Genomic DNA, 26,522 nt, shown 5'->3' on the forward strand with positions numbered 1-26,522 from the left:
GTATGGTACTTGCCCTAAACTATTAACAACATGGTCTTGTCATTTAGTTCCACTCTGCCCTATAAAATGGAACCATATAACCCTGGTGAAGACCTTGGCATCTCCATTGTTCACAACCTTTGATTAACGCATTAAAAACATCTCTAGAGCTGCCTTCTTTTGTTTCCTGAAAAAACTGCCAAAATAAACTCAGGAATGCAAGTGCTTAAAAAGTTAATCTTTTATTATAACATAATTAATACAGGCAAAAGCATTTTTTCCGTAACAGGAAAAAGGAGGAACAAAACAAATCCCATTTTAACAGCGAGCATTATAAAAGAAAAAAACAACAAAAAAAAAAAAAAAAAAAAAATCACTGGAAATTTAGACGAAAACTTTTCTCTTGCTCTTTGCTTCGACTTTCACACAACTTTGATACCTCCTCCACTCGTCTCTGTAGCAGGACTGTAAGAAAATCAAACAGGAAATGTTGACGACTGTTTATCAGTTTGGGAAAAACTACAAGATTCCAGAGAAAAGCTCAATATAATGGGAGGGGATTGAAGTCTCTCGAGAGCGAAAAGAAACAACGGCAGTACCAACCTGAGTTTTGCTCTACCCACTGCAGTGAGTCCATGTGTGCATTCAGGATCTTGCAAATCTGCTGAAGCTGAGACAGAGAAGAAGGTCAAGATGAGCAAATTACCCAATTACAGTCCATCCCTCCCTCCCTCCTACCCTGACTTCTCATTCATCACTCTAAGAAGTTCGTCTGCTTAACGATACTTGTGTGTATAGGCAGTGTCATTGTATATTAATCACACTGTTGAAATTCACGTTGCACCACAGAAAGCCGTTAAAAGGCAGTCTTTGCACTTAGCTGCTGCAACATAGCCTTTAGTTACCTTTTCTAAATTTAGATTATCAGTTAAGTACTTCAAGTACTTAAAACACTTGAAAAACACCCAACAGCAGCTAGTTTACAAAACATATTATACATACCCGCTTTAACTAAAAGGAGACAACAACAAGGCAACAAGGTGATTCACGATTTACTGAAACAGTTTTGCCTAAGATGGTCCCCTCCAACAGATGACGCAAACTGTTTGTCAAGTCAGTCATGTACTCACAGGGTCGGTGCTTTCCCCAGGTCCACTGGAGGTGTTGAGATGCTCGATGATTTCCTTCAGGTCTTGGGACATCCTCTTGAGCTGGGCGTCCACATTCTCAGCCAGTTTGTATCTGTGAGGAGAAACACCGTCTCAGTGAAGTCAATACCAAAGCTAATCTAGTAGAGTATTATATTCTGTACTGCAGCTGTACCACAGCTGAGGGCAGCAGTTTCTTCCTGATCAAAATGATCAGTGTTAGAGAGGAAAACTCAGCAATTACTTAATTGGTGGCCATTGCATATAAACAATAGAATTGCGTCATATGACAAATATGGGGCGACAGTGGTACAGGAGGTAGAGAAGTCGTTTAGTTATCAAAAGGTTGCTAGTTCGATTCCCTGTCGAAGCATCCTTGAGCAAGATACTGAATCCCTAATTGCTCCTGATGTGCAGTGTGCCATCAGTGTAAATGTAAAATGTGTATACATTGTAAGTCGCTTTGGATAAAAGCGTCTGCTAAATGACTAAATGTATCTAAATGTAAATAATTCATTAAGCCATGACCAGTGTGTTTACAAGAGCCTTCCATCTTGAGGCTAGTTGTTTCTGTTTTAGGCAATGTTGACAAATAGGTGTATTGTCCTAGTGACCAGGCAAGATATCCAAAAAATACATAGCTGCCCAAAAAAACTTTTCCAAAAAAGGCTATCCATATGGTAAAGGAGCAGTTTGCTGAACTTGAACAAACACTTGTTGTACATAAAGGGGTACACCTACGTTCGCTCTCTTTCCTCATCCGCGTTCTGCATGTAAATGGTTCCGCTCTGTTCCTTCACAGACTCCTCCATTGGACCCAAAAGGTCCTCCAGCTCCTTCTGCTGGGAGAGGATGAAATCGAGCTCCTGGTCGAGCCTGTGAAGAAAAGTTACAGTGAGAATTATTGCCTGGCAACAAGCACCATAGACACCCTAATTATATCAATCAATGTGTTATGGAATGCCATGTCATGCTAACAACCTCATGTTACGATGTTTTTGTGAATACCTGAAATTCCCATCGTTTTTGGGGGCCCACAGCAGACCTATATTTGACCTAATAGTTAAGTCCTTGATGGCCATCTATGGGCATGCTTTTTTAGCTAAACCTATTCCACACATTCTTTGTAGGTTGCAGTTGTCTACTTCAAATGATTAATTTGGCAGAAAGCATTCAGACACAATTTAAGAGAGAAACACACCTTCTCTGATCCAGTTTCACCTTCTCCATGTCTTTGTGCAGAGTTGTGATCTATCATAGAACAAAGAGAGTTCAAGGATGGAATTAATGAGGAATGTATCAAAGAAAAACTGTCCTGTGTACAAAATGTATTTCAGGAATCAATTCTCATACAAGTTATGGTTCTTGCTGTCAGCCGTAAAAGAGGTCAAATACAGTCCACCTAGTTTTGACAAAAATAAATTCACCACACCAACTCTTTTTTAAAGCACCTAGAATCTATTTCAACATTTCAACATATTCCACACACCCTCTCTCCGTTCTCCACCAGCATCCGGTCCCAGGCGTTGACCTGCGTGGCCTGCTGGAGAAAGTGCCGCTCCTGGTCCTCCAGCTCGGAGCTCCACTTATTGATCAGGCCCTCCAGCTGTGCGTATGTCATCACAGGGGCCGTGCTGAACACAGGATGATCACTCATTACCAAACTATTTATAGAGAATTAGCCAGCGTCTGCACTCATGACTGTCTGCAGAAGTCATCTAGAAAAACCTTGTAGAATACTTATTTTTCAACACACCAGATTTTTAAAGTCCAAATATTTTGGTTACTTAACTCTAGTAACTAGTATCAGATTAGAGGAACACAAATTCAATGTGAAACATTCTAAAAGCAGAAATTCATGGAAATTGGCAGCTCAGTCTAAAAGGGGAAACATTTAGGCAATTGAATGGAAGAGGAAAGAGAACACAGGACAAGACAAAAAGAAGAAAAAAAAGAAGAGACAAGAAAAGATTTCTGAGCAATACCTCACTGGAGCTGCAACTGTAGTCAGAGGAGCAGCGGCCACCATGCCAACAAGAGCTGCGGAGGTTGCCGGCTTCGGGCCGAGGGCGAAGCTTGAGGCGGCTGCTGTGGTGGTGGCAGCGGCTGAGGGATGAGCACACACATAAATATCGTAACCCAAACACACACACACACACACACAAATAACGTTACCCAAACATACACACACTAAAATGGTTCCTATGCGACACAGGAATGTAGTCCGGCACAATTTGACCTACATTTTGTAAAATAACTTTTTTTGTACATAAACACCAAGGAGGCCCTTTGAGACCACTATTTATCATAATTCAAACCTCCCAGTGTTTAACCTTAATCAGAATCTGCAATGAGATTACTGATTGTGGGCATGGCTCATTCATGGCCCACAGTAGTGCAGGTTAGTGACCATAGTGGGTAGGGATCTGTTGGGCACCTGTGGTGGCAGCGGTGGCGGCAGCAGTGCCCAGTTTGAGGCTCAGTCCCGTGCCCAAGCTGGCTACAGTAGAGGTCACAGGGGCTGCAGCTGTTGTCATACCTGCCACTGGGAACAGAAAAGAGGGTTATGTTAGAAACGGATCTGACGCCTCACTACACATCATTTTCATGAGACTTGAGTAATCTCCTTACTCAACATCGTGAAAAGACAACACTTAGGCCCTAGGGTAACGGGAGACATAAACTACTTCATGGCTACATCAAATTAAAAATATCCATTATTGGAACGGTAATGTGATACAGGTACAACATGAACAAGGAATTTATACAAAAACTTAAACTGAAATAACCCATCTTAGTTCTTCACAAACTTCCTTCAATGACTCTCCACTGAACCAATTACTTGATCTCGTTTCATACTTTAAAGTATTATTGTTGGTGGCGGTGTAATAACAGTGCTAATGATAGTAGTAATAAGACTATGGAGCTCACATGAAAAACCTGTGGCAGGAGTGGATGTGATGGGGGTGGCAAACAGGGAGGGTCCGGGGGCGGCCTGGCTAGCTGCAACAGCAGCAGTTATGGCAGTCATAGCAGGAGCCGGAGTAGCTGCAATGGGACAGTATAATCATTAAAACACATGCATTATTTGTCTTAAACAAACATGCACTATCCACCATGAACAAACCACAAGAATCACATGAAACTTAGCAACAACCTTACAATTTAACATTGGTTATGCTGCATTACCCATTATTACTGAACAAGCATGGACTTTAAGCGTATTACTTTAATTACCAAATACTTAATCAGACATTACAAACATATGATGATAATAATGTATTTAAACACAATTCAAATCTTAAGACGGATCAAATTAGTTTATTTTCCTTAGGGATCAATATTGTACAGTATGGCTCCACAATGTCATATTTACACTGATTATATGCTGTGAAGGTAACTATTTATCAATCTCTCTGCCCAACAATCATTAGTAAGACTGAATTATAATTGAGTCCAATGAATACCTGCAGGTTTCATCCCAAAGGAGAATCCTCCTCCTTGGGTTGTGGCTGCTGCTGCTGCAACTGTGGCAACTGGTGCGGCACCACCGAGAGTGAGACCGACTAGACAGACAGACAGACAGACAGACAGACAGACAGACAGACAGACACAGGGGTAGAGTTCAGGGATGAGGCTTCAGGTGAAGGGGTCTTAAAAGTGTATTATACAAAATAAAACAAAGTAGAATTTAAAACATACATTAGGATAACAACCATTCTTAAGTCCGTGATCATCATGAACATGCACACTTTACACTTCTGTAGACAATCATCCCAATAAATGGAGCATCTAAAAGCAGACCTACCTGTGGTTCCACCCAGCGACAGAGAGGGAGGGGCCTGAACTGGAGCAGCCGTGGTAGCCTGAATCTTGGGTGCGCCAAAGCTGAACCCCCCAGGCGGCTGCTGGGCCATGCCCATGCCCATCCCCATCCCCATCCCCGTGGCCATCCCCGTGGCCATGCCCGTGCCCATGCCCATGGCCATGCCCATGGCCTGGGCTTGGGGCTGGGGCTGAGCAGGGGCTGTGGTTTGGGTGGAGAGCCCTCCGAAGGAGAAGCCGGACCCACCTGTGGATGCCACCAGCCCACCCAGGGTCCCACCCAGGGTCCCACCGGTGGGGGCCGCCTGGGATGCCGCAGGCATACTAAGGCCAAGTTTTGGAGTAGAAGTGCTAAGAGGGGAATTGGCACATACACATGCATCAAGGCCACAACCAAATATACAACACTACAATGTTGTCCCTATATGATAAAACAAGTAAGTAATGTTTGATAGTAGTAGTAGTAGTAGTAGTAGTAGTAGTAGTGTAGTTGACATGGAAGTATTGCAGTATTGTTGCGTCTACAACACAACTAACAATGTTATCTTTTACTGATACACTAGTGCATTTACAAATGAACACCGAAATACTGACACGCACCCAAGAAGACCTGCACCACCCCCGAATGAAAATCCTCCTCCAGTAGTGCTGCTCTGTGCGGGGGTGCCAAAGGAAAAACCCCCTGTGGTTGTCATACCGCCATTCCCTGGAGTGGGCTGTGTGAGGAGGCTGGTGAGTTGAGGTGCAGTGTTCTGGGCCTGGGCCTGAGCCTGAGCCTGAGCTTGAGCTTGAGCTTGGGCCTGAGCTTGAGCTTGGGCATGGGCCTGAGCCTGAGCTTGGTGCTGAGCATGGGCTTGGGCCTGAGCTTGGTGTTGAGCGTGGGCTTGGGCCTGAGCTTGGTGTTGAGCCTGCGCCTGGGCCTGGGCCTGGGCCTGGGCCTGGGCCTGAGCTTGAGCCTGAGCCTGAGCTTGGGCCTGGACCTGGGCTTGAACTTGAGCTTGGGGCTGGGGAGTCCCGAACGTGAATCCCCCGCCTGCTGGGGCACTAGCCTGGAGCCCAAAGCCAGTGGCAAGCGGAGCCGGAGCGGTGGTCTTCGGGGTCCCAAAACTGAATCCGCCTCCGCCCCCGAAGTTAAAGGCCATTTTGGAGTCTGAGGATAAGAGACTGGGTTTACACATGATAGAGTAGAGCTGTGGTGTCACAATAGCTTCGCCCTTCAGAAACGACGAGTCAAAACGTGCGCTGCGTCTTTCAAATTGAACACCATGGCTCATCACTCAAATATGACAATGATGTAGAAACGTAGTATGCTAGCTAGCAAAGTAACATTACTGACATCACCATGCAAAAACTAGGGGAAGACCATCCATATGTCAATCTCTAGGGCGAAATCTGTCATCAGACTAATATCAAACTTGCTGCGAAGCAGCGTCTCTGACAGGATAAGGATAGCCCACTGTAACTTCGCAAATGTTACAGTTGGAGTGAATTCCTGATCAAATGACAGAACAGCATTCAAACACAAGTTTGCTGTTCTTTGCTGTTAACGTAATATAGCTTACACATACCTCGGAGGTTAGCTGACATCAACAAAGTCAGGATAGCATAGCACTGCCTAGTAGTCACTAAAAGCTATCGGTTTGAGCGCTAATCTACCTAAGGTTAGCATCATTGTTTTGCTTGAGACGAGTACTTGACCAATTAAACCAATCAGTCAAAACATAACCCTAAGTGTCATTAATTTATAAAATCTAGCCAATGTAGCCCATTAGAAAGGTACATCGGCTAACTATTGTAACATGTCTTGCTAGCCTACTTATGTCAAGCTATGCTAAACATGCGTTGTACACAGCTCTGTGGATAACTAACATTAGCCATCACATTTATTCTTTCAAATCAACAATTCTTTACGCTACCAAGATGATAAACTGACACACATGTCTTCAAAACAAGACAACTATAGTATTTTTCAAGATATTTACCTTTTCAAAGAGGGCAAAAAAGTGCTTCCATTCCTCAATCAAATACAGCCTTAAGAGCGCGGCAATGAAATCATCACTTCAGCGACTGCTAACCAGGGAAGACCTCAATACGCTGCTTTAGAAAGATGCCTGTTCAAAAATGTTATCCTTTCCCATTCCCAGATACATATTACTTTTACGAATTATAAAGTAACAGTTGGAAATATTTGTATGTGGACAGCCTGTCATCAGTGGATAACTGGAAAGGATGTATGCACGTCAATAAAAATATTATTTTCTTATGTTTTCTTTTCTCATATTTTGTGATACTCAGAGTACCAGAGTAAATGTACACCGTCTCTTGTGACATTTTCATTAAAGTTATGAGTCAGACTGTTTCCACAAGCTAATTATTTGTAGCTGAGAAAGCCACAGGGGAGAGTGGGTTAAGATCCCAGACATAGCCTATATACATGTCTATGGTTAAGATGAGCCATGTTGTAGGTAAGTTGACCCATTTGACCCACCACCTGGAATGCAACCTGCATTCCTCATTTTCATCTTGCTGTGGAAGAAAGAAACATGTGGATAAAGTGGTAAGTCTTTTCTTACCAGGCATACTTGTCTTTTGCCTGTCAGGTATTCCTAATTGGCATATCAGGTATAATCAGTCTCACATTAAAAGTCATTTATCTGTTTAAAAAGTTATCATGTTGATGAACTGAGTGAATGAATGAGTGAATTAGCAAAAGTGTAGCTCTGGGTAGCTAGACTAAACACTTTCCCCAAAATGGTGACTAAGTGAAAAATGAGCCAGAGCCTTGGGTGTAAGATGATCCACCATTTTACATGAGGTCAAGTTGAATATTTGGTGTTTAAATTAGTGTCACATAACAGAGGTGATGCCATGTAATTACAGAACAAAAACAGATAGGGGCTCCATAGTCTTGTGTTTGTAACCCTATATTTTGTCTACCTCCTTGTGGATGACGTAGAAGCATCACTCTCATTTTTCCATTTTGAATAACATTTTCCGTGCATATGTGACATTTAAGTGTTTATGTCATTGGCAACAAAGTTTGCAAATATATGGTTATTCAGAACATTGTGTGATATGTTGATGTTTATATAATGTTATTAGCCTAAAAAGTTTGCAATTATGCCAACAGTTGAGAGTCTGCACTGGAAGCGAAAAACAAATAATCTGTGAATGTTCCTCAAAAGAATAAAAGTTACATTGAATTCAAGACTTCCATGTCTATTTCTTAATCCTGTAGACCTGGCAAACCATCTTCAGGTTTCAGAAATGTAGACCAATTTAATTTATGAACACCAATAAAATCAGCAGTATGGGGGGGATTGTATTATTAATAATTGTATGTTAAATTATACTTCAAAAATATGTTTAATACAAAAGTTTTTCTCAGATGGCTCAATTTACCCTGTCAGCTAGATGAACTTATCCCTAACATGGGGAAAGTTGAGCCACAAGACCACATTTTTTAAGGGCCCCATATTTTGTTGTCTATTGGAGTTAGGCTTACTGCTAAGGTTTCATTGATGGCACACACCCTGAACTTGTCTATTGGAGTTAGGCATACTGCTAAGGTTTCATTGATGGCACACACCCTGAACTTGTGCTTTATGCATTGTTTTATTTCTGCCTCCTATTCCCTTGGCTATAGGTCAACTTAAGTTAAAAAAAAAAAAAAAACAGCTCATCTTACCCCGCTCTCCCCTACAGGTGAAAGTGTGTTTACACAAAAACTGTTGTTGATAGCCATTTATTATCTTCAGTATATCTGTGTTTATATTCTTGTATGTTTATTGCTTGATTCACAGACACATCATTGTACATTTTAAAATCACAAGAGTGCAAATTTAAACCTTGTCTCATGTGAACACTTATTAGGTTCCAAATTATTAAAGTCTGTAGCTAAAACATTTCCAAAGCCAGAGAGAGTTGTTCCAATCAAAGAGGAACTTCCTAGCCATGTAACATTATTCTGTCCATTCTCAGAAGAGACAGGAAACATTTTCATCCAAAAAATGTATTTCATTAAAACTGAATGTGTTTTTCTCTAAGAAAAAGACAAGTTTTGGAATGTACAGCACCACAGTCCACCAACAAAATGAAAAAAAAGTGGAAAGACCAAAAACCAGGCCTGATTGAAATGTCCAGTTGTACCCAGTCATTAGCGCTCTGTCCATTCAGAGATGAATGTTAACTTCGCTGTGTGTTCCATCTCCTTCAAACGTGCTTTCGTTGCCATCAGAGAGGAAGCCGCTGCCCGCGTGTCGCAGCTGTCGCTCGAGCGTGGTTAGCCTCTGCTTCAGCCGCTGCTGCGTGGCCGTGTACTCGCTGTGGAGCCGAGCGAAGCGCGTCTGCAGGGTGTCCAGCGATGCGTCCAACCGCTCCACCTTCTCCTCCATCTCCTCCACACCCAGACCCAAGCTCAGCTCCTCCAGCAGGCCCTCCTTCTGGAGGATCTCGCGGCCCCGCTCTTCCAGAACCTTCTTGGCATCGGGGTACTCCATGACGGCCTCCATCAGGTCATCCTTTGAGAGGCAGAAGAGGTCGGAGTAGCCGATGCTGCGGATGTTGGCCGTCCTGCGGTTGCCCATCTTGCTCCCTCGGATGTTGAGAATGCTGATCTCGCCGAAGCAGCTGCCCGAGGTCAGGAGAGCATACTGCGTCATGCCGTCGTCTGCCACCACTGCCAGACGTCCTTCTTTGATAATGTACATCTCCTTGCCGATGTCACCCTTGCGGCAGATGTAGTCCCCTGGGCTGAAGACCTGGGGCCGCAGCTTGAGAACCAGCTCAACCAGCAGGCCTGCTTCGCAGTCTTGGAAGATGCGTACCTTCTTCAGTGTGTCCAGGTGCACGTTGATGGCGATCTCCGCCCGCAGCTTGTTGGGCAGATTCTTCAGCACCTCCTGCTCATCCACGGCCTTCTTATTGGTCCACAGGTAGTCGAACCACTTGATGACGCGGGCCTCGAGCTCCTTGCTGACCTTGCGGAACTGCATGTAGTGCTTGATGGCGTCGATGCGCGCCTGGAACTCCGCTCGTGTGGCATTCATGTTGGAGATCATGGAGCCCACGTTACCGACAATGGTGGCAAATATAAGAACCCCTACAAGGAAATCAAAGACGACAAAAAGGTACTCCTCGTCACGGACTGGGGCAGGCATCTCACCGATGGTAGTGAGTGTCAGAGTGGACCAATAGAGACAGTAGACATAACAACGGGTTAAGGTTCCAAACTCTGGGTCTGTGATGTTTGGGTACACCCACTGGTCTGAACCGAAGCCCAGGGACTTAGAGATGGCAAAGTAGATGCAGGCGTTCCAGTGGATGATGACCAGGATGTAGAGCACCAGGTTGCAGATTCTGAACATGTTTGGGTAGTTGGTGCGTGTCTCTGTGCGGTCGAAGAACTCAAACATGCGCGAGAAACGCGCCAGCCGGTTGAAGCGAAGGAGAGGAGCGTGGATGCCCAGTGCGATGTACGCCAGGTCTGTTGGAAGGATGGACACCACGTCCAGTTTAAACTGCAGAGTGCGGACGTAGTGGTCCCTCAGCTTGGTGAGGTCCTTAACAAGCAAACCCTGCTCCAGGAATCCTGTCATTTGGGATAATAAATTCACATTTCATATGAAAATAATCACAATAATCTCCACAAAGAAAAGCAGTACATTATAGTAGGATGTTATATGGGATACTATACGTTTATCCCCACCAAATTGTCACCTTATGATAATTTAACTGCCTTGAATAATTTGTTATTGCAAGATACTCTAACACTTGTACTCTCTGTTTTGTGTCTTATGTGCATGAAGTTATTTGTACATAGTAGGGCAATGGGGATACTTCCCTATAGTGCTTTCCTGATCTCATCACCTCACTTTGTGCAGCTGTTATCTAAGTTTCCTGCAATATATGTCAAATGAAATGCTTGATGCTTGATTGATGAGACCATACACTCCCCCCGCTATTTTTTCCCTACCTGTGCGTAGCCTCACACATACATCCAGTATGTAGATAGCATCTGATACATAGTCCATCACCAGCCACAGAATGTAGTTATTGGTCTGGAGCTCATCAAAGCAGGCCCTGTGACAGGAGAGACAAGAGAGGGAACAGCCTGAGCGGAAGGGGCGCCACAGTGAGCTTCGGAAAAGCTCTGTGATTTACATAAATCATCATCTAAATAGGGGGCCAAAATTAGACACGAGGAACTGATTACATCTGTGTGTGGAGTTTCTCATTGCTGAACATGCCTTAGATAAGAGAGAGAGAGAGAGAGAGAGAGCGTGAGAGAGCAGATGTTCTATAGGGCACCTTTAAAATGCCATACATAACAAACCTGATCACACAAAATGCGGTGAATAAATACAGACCCAGAATGAATGTGATATGCAAAGTATCAGTCATCAGATGAGCCTTAGACATCAAATAGATGACTTATTGAAACTGAAGGTAATACACTGGTCACTTTTTAATAGGATTCTTTCTTTTTTTTTTATTGAATTAAAAATTGAATTTATATTGAATTTATTGTTATTTTACATTACTGCAAATTAATTTACTGCAAATCAAACATGTTTATTGGAACTTTGGGCGAACACACACACAAAACATGGAATCCATGGGACCAGACAACTTTTTCACCAGTGCATGTGTTCCCATCAATGATCTTGCCTTACTCTACCTGACCATTAGGAGGCACCAGTTGTAAAGTACCGCAGCAGCGATGACGAACAGCCAGCGGTAATACAGATCATCCGCAGGGGCCATAACGAAAGCATCAGACTTTTTTCTGTGTGGAGGGATAAACGGATCACAGGCTTAGAAGGTTATCTTGGGGGAGCAGCCAATTTGATACTGGTGCTTCAGGTTTTAAAAAGTCTTTAGTTTGCAGTCATTTTTAGTCACCTTCAGTTTGCAGTCATTATCCGTACTTATTACCTCAGAGGGAGTTCAGCTATATTGTCCCATGATTTTTCAATTCAAAAGCCGTTTGCCACGTTTACATTGCTTTGTTAATTATTGGCTGCATTCTTTCCATTTCGATTTCTTGGTGTATGCATTTCTTTTCTTAGAAAGCAGTCTGGAATAATCTGATGGTAAAATGAGTTGATGCTATCAGTTGCATTCTTCTCTATTAGTCTGTGAGCACACCTGCGCTCCTTGGCAGAGGGTTTATTCAGCCACTCTTATAAGGACTGCACAGCTGTACCGTCTCAAACAGACAACTGCCAAGGTGAGTGTTGTATTTGGAAAGTTGGAGCGAGGAAAAAACAGCTTTGATAGCATTGGCTTTTATCAGCATTCAACTCTCATCAGACTGTGTTCTCATCACCAAGAGCTAAAGTCATGTCTGGCCCCCTGGGACTTGGGCGCTTCATGTCATGTCGAGAGTTCAGTCTGGAGACAACTTTTTGAAATTGTGGCTTTGAAGCCCGTTCAAAATGAACGCAAACAAGACTATGCTTATAAGCTTTTCCCTTAGACCCACCTCTAACTTCAAGAGACATTGAAAATATCAAACGCGATTAATTGTTTGCAATTAAATGTAGGCCACATTCCACCAGGGGCTGTGTTCAGAGATGTAGTACACATGTACAGTAGCGATGCGAGGTGGTACACACTTAGTTTTCACATTGCTGTCGGAGCCGCCCGGCTCGGGTCCAGTGGTGCTGATCCGGCTGGGGGCCATCTGGAGCTCGGGGCCCCTGAAGCGTTCCAGGAAGGAGTCCGGACGTTCCTCTTCTTCATGGAGACTCTTATGCGCCCAGTCTCGCAGTGTCACCACCATAGTCACCAGCCTGAGGGAGAGAGAAAGGGTGGGGGGGGGTGTAGATGGAGAGAGATGGAATGATTATATGGGGTTGAGGGGCTACCGTGGTAAAATCAATGTGCCCCCCAAGCATTGTCTGCCTTCGGTAACAGCCGACTCTCCTGGTAACGTGGTACCACTCAGAACAGAAAATAAGAACCAGAAGCTGTGGACGGAGGAATATATGATATTATATTATATATTATTATTCCATATATTACATTATGGAAGTGCGCTACATGTACAACACCCACAAATGAAAGTAGGATGAGAGAGAGACTACAGAAATCTGTTTCACGGGTCTAACCGCTCGTTAACAGTCTAAACAAAATAAGACACAGGGCAGATTTTGGGGCAATTTCAAAGGGCATTGGTGTCAAAAATATTAATAATGGATGTCATTGTTAATCTGTAGTTTTCAAGTACTTTTTTCAAACATCTTTTATACGAAGGTTGTCATCACCTGGACATGGCTCCTCTTCCGCGGAAGGAGTTCTGGGAATGCAGACCCCGAGGCTCAATAACCCCGACCCTCTGAAGCTCTGAGGAGGTGTCATCATATGCCGAGGGCCTGCTGCGAGCCGCACACACACGCGCGCACACACACACACAGACACACACACACACAGACACGCACACACGCACACACAGACACGCATACACATGCACACACATACAGACACACACACACACACACACACACACATGCACACACATGCAGACACACAAACACACACACTCACATGCATGCACACGATGCACAGACAGACACAGACATGCTCTCACAGCACGTGCACAGAGACAACGGACACAGAAACACACAACACAAACAAGAAGTGAGTTCAGTGAGCCGTACAGTGAAGCACCTGCGGACATGTAGTTTGTGTGAGCTTGTAATCTAACATAGTGTAAGTCAGCACTCACCGACTCAGTATGCTGTCAGCTCTGTCAGACTCGTCCTCCATGACGGTCTTCACTGACATCCTGTGGACCGTCAGGTCTGCACTCTCAACCAGCACCTGACCTGTCATCTCTAAATACCTAAACACACACACACAGAAGGCCGAAAAGTGAACATAAACACATACAACCGTATGTGAATAGACACATCAGCAGTATCCTTTTTCATTCCAGAAATCATATTTATAATAGTTTTCAACTGAAGACTTGCATTTAGCATCACAGAGGACCCAACCATTTTCTCCTATCTATCTGCCTTAGAGAAATGCATGCTATGCCTCTATTGTTCTGATATGAGGGAACACCAGCTGGCGTTGTGAAAGCAAACCTGCAGGGCAAAACAACCGCCTGCCTGCATGTCTGTGAAGTAAACAGCCATTCAAGTTTCAATGAGTTACTAAATTTCACTAAACATTGAAATGGATGAGGTTTTATACATTACACTATTACTGCCGGGTTGACATTTAAAGCTTATGGTTATGACTGCACAGCTCAGATCATACAGGAGAGTGTGATGTGCCTGATGGGCAGGGGGCTATATGCCTCAGTATATGGGCAAAGGTCGTCCAGCAAAGGACCTGGCGTTTCTGAGAAGTTGCTGTCACCGTGGAGATGACATTGGTTGCCACGGCAACCACGGCATTGTAGTAGTGATTACAGGCCCACAATTCCTAGCAGTGAGAGAGTGTCATGCAGAGAAACACCAGGCACAGGGAGAGGGGAAGTGAAATTGCACATGTGCACTCTCTTCCTCTCTCCTCTCCCTCCCCCCCCCCTCTCAAGCACCTTACACACACTACCCACACACCATGTGTCTTGCGACCTTCAGAGCTCATTCAGTCTATTGAACAGCTCTTGCTCAAGATGTTGTGTGAATTAATATGGAAAGAGGTGAGCTGTGTACATTTATCTGTGCACATCAAGCACAGATCTCACCTGAAGACATTAATAAAGGCTCAGACTGGCACATGATCTACAAATCATGGGGAGGTGTATGGATACTCCTGCCTTATTTTGAGTGAATCAGTATCATCTGTCAGTCTTATATAACAATTGTGAATTATGGAAGATCTGCTAAATATGCTAAAAACTCATCCCTTCTCAGGCACACAGTGCTGCTTACTCCTGTGTGTTAGTGAGTAATTCATGTTCTCCAAAACGGTTTTGTTTCCCCTTGGCTTTCTGCAAATCACTGTACAAGTAAAAACAGATCACTTTTTGATTTTCATTTCCGCCGTCAGAGCTGGTTCTCATTCTGCTTCTGCTAGAGGTGGTTCTCAAATTATAGTTTCCTTCCCAGGTTGTTTTTGTACCTCACGCCTTGGGGCCCACAATATGATTGGTCAGTTCCAAGCTATTTACCATTTTTAATACGATGGGACATCGGCACATCAAACTGAAAATGTTGACGGCAAAAGGAAGACTGGGTAATTAAAAGTGGATCATTGACGGGTATATTAAGATATACCCTGTGATCGTTTGAAGAAGACAATAGAAAAGCAAACATATAATTACACATAATTGCATTTGTGAGAGACTGAATACATGCGCGGACATATTGATCGTGACAGAGCTCTCTGATTTCCTGATGGACTGCAATAAAAGCCTCAGTGCCTATTGTTCTGCGATAAAGCTGCAACAAGTAGCTGAAGAGTGACACTGAATGACCACACAACTCGACTTCAGTGATTTCAACCTTCTCAGTCTCACCTATTGTGCTGGTTCCTTGGTCTCGAACGCCCCGAGAAAAAATGTGAATCAAAACTCTCACACACTGACAAAAATCCACATCAGTGCTTCGCCCTTTGGAACATCAAGGTCTCCGCACAAAGTCCCCATGACTGCCAAGGTCCTTTTCCTTCCGGGTTTTCACACTTGTTTCAGAAATGTCTCCTGAAGAAACGTCTCCTGGTTAAACATCCACAGGTATATCGTTTCCGATCAGTGTTGCCTGCCATCCATAGGAACACAACTGATTCAAATCTGGTTTAGATGAAAGACAGTATGCCTGTGTGTGTATGTGCCACAGAGGGGCAAAGAGAATGATGAAATGGGAGGGAGAGAGACGGGGCAGAGAGGGAGGGACAGAGAGGATGAGATGAGAGGAGAGAAGAGAGAGAAGGAGGATTATCACCGAGAACTCCTGAGAGCCCACATCCCTCCTTCACCAGCATGAACCTCCCTCGCTTCTTTAAGGCACTACCAACACCAAACTATCCCACACCGTACACACACACACACACACACACACACACACACACCGTGTGTTTGTTTACACACGGCGGGGTCTGAAGCGTCCCTCCGTGCTCACGAGGAGAGGAGAGCATCGGGCGGCACACGCCACTCTCGCAGCCCTTTGTGTGGACAGCGGGGGCTCATCACTATGCACTAAGGGTCCTTGTCCCTTTGAAGAGCTCTGATTGCATACAGCACACACACACACACACACACACACACACACACACACATACGCATATAAACACACACACACACAGGATTTTTTCCTCTTGTGCAGACCACCTCGCTCGTGGCATATCTGAATGATCACCTCCAGAACACTTGAGAGATGGACACACACACATTGAAGAGAGATGGACACACACACATTGAGGAGAGATGGACACACACACACATTGGAGCGTTAGTTAGTTCACAGCATTATTCTCCAGGGAATAGGATTCTCCGAAAGGAACCAGAAGCAGCTTTACTTCTCCCTGTGGGCTATGAGCACAGGGAAACCAGACGTTGTTAGTGCTTGTCGACTGTGAGGGTTTTGTGCGTGTGTGTGTGTGTGTGTGTGTGTGTCTGTGTGTGTGTGTGGGAGGGGGGTTAGAAGATTAGGTCCAGGCAAGCTGCTGCTGTTGGCCAGTCTTAAGAATCTGTGCGAGGGCCGGACAAGAGCCACTCAGGGTCCTCTCCTCATCAAGCCTCCAGAGAGCCGGCAGGAAGCAGGGATGGTGAGGAGGGCTGGAGGGTCTGACTGCAGAGCTTCAAGAGGTACCGCAAACAAGCCTCCCCCACCCCCGAGGAGGTTTATGTGCACCACCATCTATATCACACAAAGACACACACACACACACATACACGCATGCATGCACACACACACACACACACACACACACACACACCTGGGTTTGGAATCCTGCGCATATGCTCATGCACTGAACACACTCACAGGGCTGGCATGTCTGAGTGAGGAGAGAACGGAGTGTGCGCACACACACACACACACACACACATACAAACACCCACACACATACACACACACACCCACACACACACACACCCACACACATACACACACCCACACACACACACCCACACCCACACATACAAACACACACACACACCCACACATACAAACACACACACACACACACCCACACATACAAACACACAAACACACACACACACACACACACACACATACAAACACACACACACACATACACACACCCACACACACACACACACACACACACAATCCCTGATTACAGATGTGATTAGGGAGAGAGTACGAGACGAGAGAGAGAATGAGTGGGAGCCGGGATGATGGCGGGGGGTTGAATGAACACTACAATCAGCTGAGAGGAACAGGGGAAGGTTAAAATAACAGACAATTAGCCCGAGCGACAGAGACATTTACTTCCCAGGCTATGTGCATAAGAGACCAGAATGCATGTCAGACCACCTGTGTGTGTGTGTATGAGAGAGAGGTAGGAAGGGAAAGAAAGAAAGCTGATAAGGCCAGTCTGGTGCTGGTCATCTGTAGAATAACACACACTCCTCATCCTCCTCTTGTAGAGCTGAATTACAAAACTCCTCCACCATGGGGCCACACTGGGCTTACTAGACGTAATACACACACACACTGACACATCCTTTTACTAGACGTAACACACACACACACTGACACATCCTTTTACTAGACGTAACACACACACACACTGACACATCCTATTACTAGACGTAACACACACACACTGACACATCCTATTACTAGACGTAACACACACACGGACAAAGATAGTCTCAAACCCAGAGATATCTTTTCAAGGTGGCAATATAACTTGAATCTGCCAATGCTGTCCATGTGTGTACAGATTCAGGCTGGGGCGCAATTAATACAAGAGCTTCATTCCTCACCTTTTATCGACGGAAATTAATTCATCACAATAAATCAGGTACGTCAGGATGTGATTTCTTATGTTAAATAATTTGGAGCACATACGAAAAAGAAATTCCGACATTCATGTATTGGATCCTTTAAACAGATCTTATTTGCCATAGACATGTACTGAATCCTTTAAACAGATCTTATTTGCTATAGACATGTACGTATTGTGTCAAAGACATTTGTTAAAGCGGTATTTTGAAAACATCCAATAAGGACAAAATTGGGGGGGGATTTAGCTTAAATGATCATATTTATTTGAGGTCATCTCATCCAGGCCATGCTCGTGGTATACATTTCATCTCTAGGGTGCTGCTTCATGCTACCAGGCATGCTCCCTCACTTGATTAAATATTCCAAGAGGACAGAGCAATGTTATAGATAATGAAAATAATGATGATGCACAATGAAGACAGGATCCATATGGAAATCCTCACGTTGCCCATCTTAAGTTCTAAAGCACATCCTAACACGAACACACACACACTCCTTCAAACCACCTACACCCCCCCCCCCCCCCAACACGAACACACACATCACACAAAAAAGACAGACGAGATTGTCATTACTATGAACAGCATTGGGTTGCTTTATTTTCTGCAGTTGGATCTTCGTTATAGACATGTGTACAACGCAATGTTTTGGTTTGCCATTCTTCCGTCTGTCTGTCCAGACACCATGCTGCAGTGAGGCCCAACTCTTCCAGTTTCTCTCCCCTCCAGGTTTGCTTTAGCGCTGCCGCTCTCACTAAGGAAGCTACTGACCTGATAGCACATATGTGACGGCCACCAGCTCCATACTGGGGGGGCCTTCCCCCCCCCATTTCGACACGTTTCTGTCAATTGGTTGCTCTTACTTAAGGCTTTGTGTTTTTTATTTCCTTAGCAACCATGGAGTGTGTTATTTTAAATAATATAAAAAAAAAAAAGAAAAAAAAAAAAAGATTGTTCATGCATAGTTTTCATTTGGACCTTCGTCTTTCTGTAAAACGCCTTTTTCAGTATATATGGACATACGACATATTTTAAAATGAGTTCAGATATTATGGAATGTTTAAAGCTTCTACCAGTACAGGATGAATGAATGTATGTATGTATGTATGTATGTATGTATATATTTGGTACATAAGATATGTACTTATATATTTATATATATATAAAACACTAGGAAAATAAGCATCAAGATTCAATGGTCCCATACAAAAAGCCATGAGTGTGTACTGCATGTACTGCAGGTGTCAAGCAATACTGCATGTAGCGACGATTCTGTCCCCTCACGCTTCCTTTTCAAGAGGACCACGCAACTCCACAAAAAACACATATGCAAATAAAAAAATATACATTGCAGAGAGTTTGACATGGCTTGAATCCATCCGAATGCAGATATGTTTAGGTATTTTGCTGTTTGTGTATTTTCTTGTCCACTATCATTTCGTGTGTTTCTTTCTTATATGTACCTTCGAAGTTCAAACCATTATCTGTATGGGGGGGTGGGGGAATAAACAGAATAAATCTCCCAAACCCCTCCCTTCAATATTCTCCTATTGCCAAACACTTTAATGTTACTCTTTAACGTCTCTTGCCATTACTTTTGCTTCTCTTATTTTTATTAATATGGCTGTTTTAACTCTTTTTTTTTTTCTTTTTTTCTTTTTTTAAACCAAAAGCCTTTTAACCAGCAAAATGGCTTGTGGGTGAAGACGTGGGCCTTGATTGGCTGGCGCAATGGAAGGTTACGCCTTCTTCATGCCCCGCCCCATCAGGCAAGCAAACACGGTCATCACCATCTTGGGCGTCACCTCCACCAGGTCTTCGGGCAGGGCGTAAACACGAGCACCTATCTTCCTGGCCATGGATACAGCATACCTGTTGAGACAAGAGGCAGGATTACTAATCAACAACAGAAAAGTCTAAAGGTGTAGTCTGTGATTCTAATCCCACTTTTTGCTAATTTCAGCGATTCGCTCCTCATAGACCATTATTGAAAAGAAACTCCGGTGTTCGTACACAGTTCTAGCTCTGTACATGGGGAGACAAACATAGTGGCTTGGACTGAGCCATAAACAATCCTAGCCAATCAACACAGCGTCTCAGGAACATGGAAGGGAGGGGTGTAATTTGTTGAGCTCAGATATCACGGACTCCATCTTCCAACAACTATTGGCACCAATACAGCCAATGTACCATTTCTGGGTTAATAATGATCATTTGAAAATCATTCAAATCCTTTTTTTCCCCATTGTTCAGTTTTCAAATTCAGTCTTTTAATAATCATTTCATCAAACCACGGACGGCACAAGAGATTACGAAAGCCCTGCTGGGATGAGCTGAGCCCAACAGAATTAGTGCAAACAGGATTTCACACCACCTCTTAATCCAGCGCATGGTGGTATGGTGTCGTCATGGTGCCCATTCTATTCTATGAAAAGATAATCCACTCGAGCGTAGCGCTTCCTCAAAAGGTAGACATGTGTGGATGACCTGCTGGCTCAGAAAGTCAACACCCTTGGGCTGATATTTGAGGCAACCATCTAAATGGGCTAATCAGCTAATCAGAACCAAGAGGGGTAGCATCGATCTCTTATCGGTCTCATTATGTGATGCGGAACTGGGAACAGAAATCACTCTTCCTAAGTTAGAGAGGGTCAAGCCATGATTGTTTCTTTCTTTGTTTGTTAGTTTCTTTCTTTCAGGCACATTTCAAGATAATTTTCCCATGATCATGCAGTAACTAGACTGGACTAGACTACCCTCCTGGAGCTCAAGTATGTTGGTCCCATTTCAGCGTCATGCCACTGCAGGTTACGAGGTATAATTGAAGGGTGGAAGCCAGTTCACCGAAGGGCAAAAGAGGAACTTTCAGTCTCTGAACTTTCCGGAATTTCCCCACAGTCGTGCTCCTACAGCTGCCCCAGTCTGACCTCCAAAATGCCAATGGCCATTCAACAAAATACCGGGTATGAAACTGGCAGAGGTGGGCTGGCCGTATGGGTCTTGTATGGCACCTACTTGGCATTTTCCAGCTTGTCCTCGTCAGACAGAGTGCCCGTCTTCACCAGGTCATAGCTCACGCTCCCGGGCTGGAGGGCGTCAATCAGGTCCAGCACGGGCAAACTGGTGCTGATCTCCCTGTCCTGAGAGAGACACAGTGGGAGGTTCAGAGACGGCAGTTAGCTTACTGGGTGACACAGGGAGAGAGAGAGAGAGAGAGACTGCACGTGCGTCAAACAAAGAAATCCGAGAAACAAACCTTGAAGCTTGATATTTTGGTTGATTTGTCAGCCTCCAACAGAGTCTTGTTTACCCAGTTGACAATGATGTTATCGTCGGCCTTCTCTCCATCTCCCAGGTCCTCTAATACATTCAGAGTGTATCTGAGGACACACACACACACACACACACACACACACACACACACACACACACACACACACACACACACACACACACACACACACACACACACACACACACACACACACACACACACACACACACACACACACACACAGACAGATGAGGCATTTACTGCGGATGACATCAACAGTTTTACTTGTCCTCAAACAGGTCATTGCAAAGGAATGCTTATAAAGTTTTAATGGCTGTGAACCCAAGGGCTGTCCACATGAGAGTTCTCTCCCAAATCCTTTTTTGTTTTCAGGAAAAGAATATGAAGTTCAAAATGACACTTCTGAAGCCAAAACAGAAACTAAACTAATCGGACAAATGAAAGGCAGATGACTATCTGAAGGCTATTACTTTGCACTGCATCTACCAGACATGCAACACACACACACACACACACACTTTACACACATGCACGCGCACACACACACACACACGGTAAAGAGCTACACACTGGTGTAGGCCATTATTTGTATGGTTTCCACCAATGGAAATTCAATGACTGGTCGCCAAACAATGGTAACAATTTAAACTCTTCAATATAAGTACAAGCTGAAGACGTGTCAAACAGGAAGTCAAACAGGAAGTCAAACAGTAAGTGGCGGTGACTTACCTCCTCATGAGCTGCCACACCAGTGCCAGGGTGAGGGTGGGATTGCCGTCGTTCAGGTCTTGCCCACCTATGCCCACCAGGGAGAACTTGGCCTTGCTCTTGCCCAGCTCCACAGCGTAGTTGCAGTTCTCTAGCTGGGGGGGGGCACAAAAAAACACAACTACTTATCAGCCAACAGTTTGTTTGATGTAAGGTTTTAAACTGAGAGGTGGTGTAGGTGTATAAATACCTGAAGAATCCTCTAAGCTTTAGACAAACATAATCGGCGTCCAAATATTAACTATATATAAACTCTGTGCCTGATGTATTTTCAGGTTTGCATAATGATTCGATATTTACTATATTTATTTCTATACTATAAGACCCGTAACAGATGTGATCGGTAATACACTTTTTCAAAACTGAAAGTAGAGTGCAGATGCTGTAAGCGATGTTACCATTTCTAGCGAATCATTATACTTAGTCCCATCACTACCAACAACACACAACGTTGTGCCATCGCTAACCTTTTTCATATTTGCCCCAAGCTTGGGATATGGCGGTTTGTTGACTTTGTTGTTCCAGTCGACCGGCACCTTGATCCTCTCATAGAGCTGCAGGATGACCAGAGCATCCATGAGATCACTGCAGAGAGAAGGTCACAGCGAGACAGACAGAGACACGGGTCAGAGACGGGGGGGGGATCTCATCATTAAGATAGAATTCTGTTTCCATGGAGACTGAGAGGAAAGGTCAGCCTACCCATAGAGATGGTTGACATGGGGATTCACACCCAGCGAATTCATCCAGTTCCTGAAGGTCCTCTCCTCTCTGGTCTCACCTACAGCAGGGAGAGAGAAGAGAGTCACAAAAACAGTTTCAACGGCAACTTCTGGTTTTCTTTCAGAATATAACTGGTTTTACGGTCATGAAAAAAAAAATACAAATATTATCTTAATGATGATTAATATTAGTTTGAACTGAATCATTAATTTACATTTAATTTTTTAGGACTGCTGCGGCTGACATGATGCTGTCATTTTGTACAATGCCCACTAGGGGGCGCCTAACACCTGTAGGTCACTTCTGGCATGGAAAGATTTAGACCTCAGGAAATCCGCATACACGTAGACACACCTACTACCTTCAGCCTCACTGTCCACCTCTTTCCCCATTAAATCAGCCCTGCACACACACACACACACACACACACACACACACACACACACACACACACACACACACACACACACACACACACACACACACACACACACACACACACACACACCTTCCAACTGGCTCCAGTCGATGTCCTGATTCTCTGGCTTGGTGAGGGCAGGGTACTTATTGAACAGGTTGGCCACAAAGGCCAAGTTGAGTTTAGGGTTGCCGGCGACGACGTCGGCGGGGGTGACGAACTGTCGGCAGCCAAGGCGGTCTGCCTGCTGCAGCATGTAGTCGGCTCTCTTCAAGTCGTCCTTCTCCTGCAACACAGAATTTACTCCGTCAATTAACTGCTTTATTTCATTCACACCCACATACTCAACGACAGCAAACTAAACAGAAACATAGGGACGTCTATGGTGTCAATTGCATTACTTATGCAATGCATTTTGCACAATACGACTTGATAAATCCAATGTAACTGTGATGCAGAGAGAGACAGAGCGCGACACAGAGAGAGAGAGAGAGGGAGAGAGACAGACAGAGAGAGACAGACAGAGACAGAGAGAGCGTGACAGAGAGAGAGTGAGACAGAAACAAAACAAGGTAACAGGATGCAGCCCACCACCGTCTGCAGTAAAATGAGGCCCCCCAGGCCTGAAACAGACGTAGGCTCAAGCACATTTGCCTAAACCTCCCCTGGCTGCTGCCCCCCCTTCATAACTGTTTGAGCCCCAGAGACTAATCTGGCACTGGAGATGCATATCAGCCAAGCATGAAGCAATTACAGAGGGGACAACGAGCGTGTGAACACCGAACAATTACATAGATGGAAAACGAGCGCGTGAACACTGAACAATGGCCACTGCTGCCTCGCGTCAGATGAACGATATGGAAAAGCGAAATTTGACATGATGACCTGACATATACAGAGATGAGGCCATATTTGATTTCATGAGGTCTTCATTTGTTATTGGCATCTATTACCATCCTTCATCATCTGTGCATCATAACATAGCTGGCCATTAACAGCAAAGGTCAAAGGATAGAACCCACAGTGCAGTATGGTGTAACATATCAGTCCAGACTATTTCTCTAAAATGTGTTAATTTCTCATAAATTAAGAAATGATTGCATAGCCCTCTGTGTATCCCTATATATGAGAGAATAAAACACGAAAGAGGACAAGGCGAGTCTGTTATTTAGTAAAGTGAACTAAAGGAATCTGTCCTGGTCCACAGTTCTCGGGTTGTCCTGTGGTGAATTCCTGCAAGCATCCAACAAGATTCTGCAATAATTCTTCTTTTGAATTCTTTTGGTAACGTTTGGTACTTTCCCCTTTCCCAACAATCCCAAACAGACCTCATCATGGTGAGGTCTGGCGTTCTACGGGGAGCTGCAACTGCTCCTTACGCAGATGTCCGTTCCAAATAAGGCCTTCATTGTGAGCGTAGTGTGTTTGGGGGTCATTATTTTCAAGCGTTTCCACAGAAGACAGCATGTTGGCTCTCACACAGCATCATGTCCTTCACGTCTTTCTAGACATTTCTACACGAGAGCTTGAACAGCACATATTGAAAATCCAAATCTGACTGACTGACGGAATTTACATCTGTCCGAGTGCGTTGTACTAGCTTCCCCTAGTCCCTTACGAGTCCCTTGGATCTGAAGTTATTATCCAATTCATCCATGTAGTCATCAAATGTAGCCATTAGCACACCGGTTTTGGCTAGCATTATATCTTCAAGCAGAATCAGCTGTGGCCTAAGTTAACTCAGGAGGATTGGGGGGCCTGTAGTAAACTCAGCCCAGGAGGATTGGGGTTCCTTTAGTAAACTCAGCCCAGGAAGATTGGGGTTCCTTTAGTAAACTTAGCCCAGGAGGATTGGGGTTCCTTTAGTAACCTCAGCCCAGGAAGATTGGGGTTCCTTTAGTAACCTCAGCCCCGGAGGATTGGGGTGCCTTGGTGTGGGAGTAGGAACCAAAGCGTTGTGATCCAGTCATCTCAGGTAAAATGTTACCGATAATTTTGAACTTCTAAACTTTTCCTATGAGCAAGTAAAAACTCACTGCCCATATGAAATGCCCCCGCAGAGAGGACCCGCTATGCTTCTTGGGCTACAAACATGTGATCTGTATCAACACACACTAGACCCTAATGTAAACACTAACTGTTATTGTGAATTGACATGACGACATGCTCCATTGATATAAGCATAATGTGAAAGTGTCCATCAGGTCTTGTAGGAAACATATAACGGATAAAGCAGCAGCCCCATCTCCCCTGGGTCCCCCCGCCCCCCCAGGGTCTCCCTGTCTGTGCTGGGGAGATAACACACCAAGCCCCACAGCACAGGAAGGGCCACACAAACACTCATTCAAGCCAAACCATTCCAAAATGTCGAAGTGTTGAACGACACGAGAAACAAAAAGTTGGGGGAGTGGCAAAAAAAAGCCTCAGGCCTTGGGGGCAATAGTGGTGACAGTACCGTGACCTAAAGCATGACCCTAAAGGGCCTAAAGGCTTTGTGTGTGAGTGCATAAGGAAGAGGAGCTTTGAAAAGACCACCAGGCACTCCCAACCCACTCATTCATCGCCCTCGCCCTTCTGAGGGCTGGCACAGGCCCTGGCACCGGGGTGGGGGGTTGTGGTAGGCACTGGCACTGCTCCTCTCTGAATCATTGCATTTTTGCCTCCCTGTGTCAGCCAACTGTTTGGGTGAGCTCTGGCGGGGGGGGGGGGGGGGTTGGTCGGGGTGTACGACCACAGCGCCAGGGGAAGGACACAGGCCGCCCCACCAACAATAAACAGAGGTGGGGGGGGGGGCATAGTTTGATGCCATACCCTATTATTTCCAGGAATCATATTTCGTAGTGAGGGAGAATGACAGAGCTTTGCTAATGAAAATGCTGGGTATTTAGAAAATAATGAACCACAGGAAAATAAACCTACTGCTGGCTGTAAGGGTGGTGGTATGAATGACTAAGCCATGTGGAAGGCAAGTGTTATTAGAACCACGCACACACACGCGCACACTGTTGTATGTGAGGAGGCTGGAGTGTGTCTGCCACACACGCTCATACTTTTTCAATGATTCCAGACGCATTAGCACAGCCCCTACGAGCCAAATCCCTACACTCCTCTGCCTGGCCTCAGAAACATCTGCATCTGTCGCTGTGTGCCAAATGTTCACTCCCTCCAACACAGGAGGCTCAGAACTTTTACACACACACACACACACACACACAGAGAGAGAGAGAGTCCTTAATGATGTATGGAGCTGTTCTCTAAAGCCTGATGTTTCCATGAGTCTATGTGGGCATATTCAGACAACTGGCATGTGTCACCATGATTAAATCAGGGAGCTCTTTCAGGAGTTCCGAGCAGAGACAGAGAGAGACTGAGAGAGACTGAGAGAGAGAGGGAGAGACAGAGAGAGAGAGAGAGAGAGACAGAGAGAGAGAG

The 26,522-nt window shown here is 44.7% G+C and overlaps 3 protein-coding genes across 6 annotated transcripts in view; all 3 read right to left on the minus strand.

Moving 5' to 3' along the window:
- Positions 1 to 205: 205 nt before the first annotated feature.
- Positions 206 to 7,052, minus strand: nup62l (nucleoporin 62 like). Of its 2 annotated transcripts, none has more exons than XM_012831762.3 (13): positions 6,935 to 7,052; positions 5,553 to 6,102; positions 4,936 to 5,303; positions 4,595 to 4,693; positions 4,059 to 4,175; positions 3,565 to 3,672; positions 3,113 to 3,233; positions 2,617 to 2,761; positions 2,329 to 2,378; positions 1,869 to 2,003; positions 1,110 to 1,221; positions 583 to 649; positions 206 to 444 (listed from the first exon to the last, which is right to left on the minus strand). In XM_012831762.3, the coding sequence occupies exons 2-13, from the start codon at positions 6,092 to 6,094 to the stop codon at positions 353 to 355; spliced, it is 1,956 nt and encodes a 651-aa protein (XP_012687216.2). In that variant the 5' UTR covers positions 6,095 to 6,102; positions 6,935 to 7,052; the 3' UTR covers positions 206 to 352. The 2 variants fall into 2 exon arrangements, with proteins under 2 accessions (XP_012687216.2, XP_031413731.1); XM_031557871.2 differs by lacking the exon at positions 6,935 to 7,052 and adding an exon at positions 6,289 to 6,789.
- A 1,136-nt stretch (positions 7,053 to 8,188) lies between these two features.
- On the minus strand, positions 8,189 to 12,769 carry cnga2a (cyclic nucleotide gated channel subunit alpha 2a). The gene is made up of 4 exons (XM_031558039.2): positions 12,572 to 12,769; positions 11,632 to 11,739; positions 10,927 to 11,033; positions 8,189 to 10,542 (listed from the first exon to the last, which is right to left on the minus strand). The coding sequence occupies exons 1-4, from the start codon at positions 12,736 to 12,738 to the stop codon at positions 9,125 to 9,127; spliced, it is 1,800 nt and encodes a 599-aa protein (XP_031413899.2). The 5' UTR covers positions 12,739 to 12,769; the 3' UTR covers positions 8,189 to 9,124.
- Positions 12,770 to 18,458: 5,689 nt separating this feature from the next.
- Positions 18,459 to 26,522, minus strand: part of pls3 (plastin 3 (T isoform)) — a 31,720-nt gene continuing 23,656 nt past the window's right edge. For all 3 annotated transcript variants that reach the window (XM_012831954.3, XM_031587121.2, XM_031587120.2), the window contains exons 10-16: positions 23,181 to 23,376; positions 22,652 to 22,730; positions 22,417 to 22,534; positions 21,911 to 22,044; positions 21,143 to 21,266; positions 20,902 to 21,026; positions 18,459 to 19,758 (exon numbers count right to left, since the gene is read on the minus strand). In XM_012831954.3, coding sequence (XP_012687408.1) covers positions 19,626 to 19,758; positions 20,902 to 21,026; positions 21,143 to 21,266; positions 21,911 to 22,044; positions 22,417 to 22,534; positions 22,652 to 22,730; positions 23,181 to 23,376 — 909 coding nt within the window. In that variant the 3' untranslated portion in view covers positions 18,459 to 19,625. The remainder of the gene's footprint in view (positions 19,759 to 20,901; positions 21,027 to 21,142; positions 21,267 to 21,910; positions 22,045 to 22,416; positions 22,535 to 22,651; positions 22,731 to 23,180; positions 23,377 to 26,522) is intronic.

Source organism: Clupea harengus, chromosome 20 (assembly GCF_900700415.2).
Source record: "Clupea harengus chromosome 20, Ch_v2.0.2, whole genome shotgun sequence".
Classification (NCBI taxonomy): domain Eukaryota; kingdom Metazoa; phylum Chordata; class Actinopteri; order Clupeiformes; family Clupeidae; genus Clupea; species Clupea harengus.

Bases quoted from the DNA above. Each gene is read 5' to 3' on its own strand.
- cnga2a (XM_031558039.2), bottom strand. From the start codon at position 12,738: ATGGTGGTGACACTGCGAGACTGGGCGCATAAGAGTCTCCATGAAGAA. The intron at 11,740-12,571 runs GTGTGTACCACC...CCCTCCACACAG, and splicing joins GACAGCAATGTGAAAACTAA to AAAAAAGTCTGATGCTTTCG. The intron at 11,034-11,631 runs GTAGAGTAAGGC...CTCCTGTCACAG, and splicing joins TGGTGCCTCCTAATGGTCAG to GGCCTGCTTTGATGAGCTCC.
- nup62l (XM_012831762.3), bottom strand. From the start codon at position 6,094: ATGGCCTTTAACTTCGGGGGCGGAGGCGGATTCAGTTTTGGGACCCCG. The intron at 3,673-4,058 runs GTGAGCTCCATA...TTCTGTTCCCAG, and splicing joins TCCTGCCACAGGTTTTTCAT to TGGCAGGTATGACAACAGCT. The intron at 445-582 runs GTTGGTACTGCC...ATTTTCTTACAG, and splicing joins GTGGGTAGAGCAAAACTCAG to TCCTGCTACAGAGACGAGTG.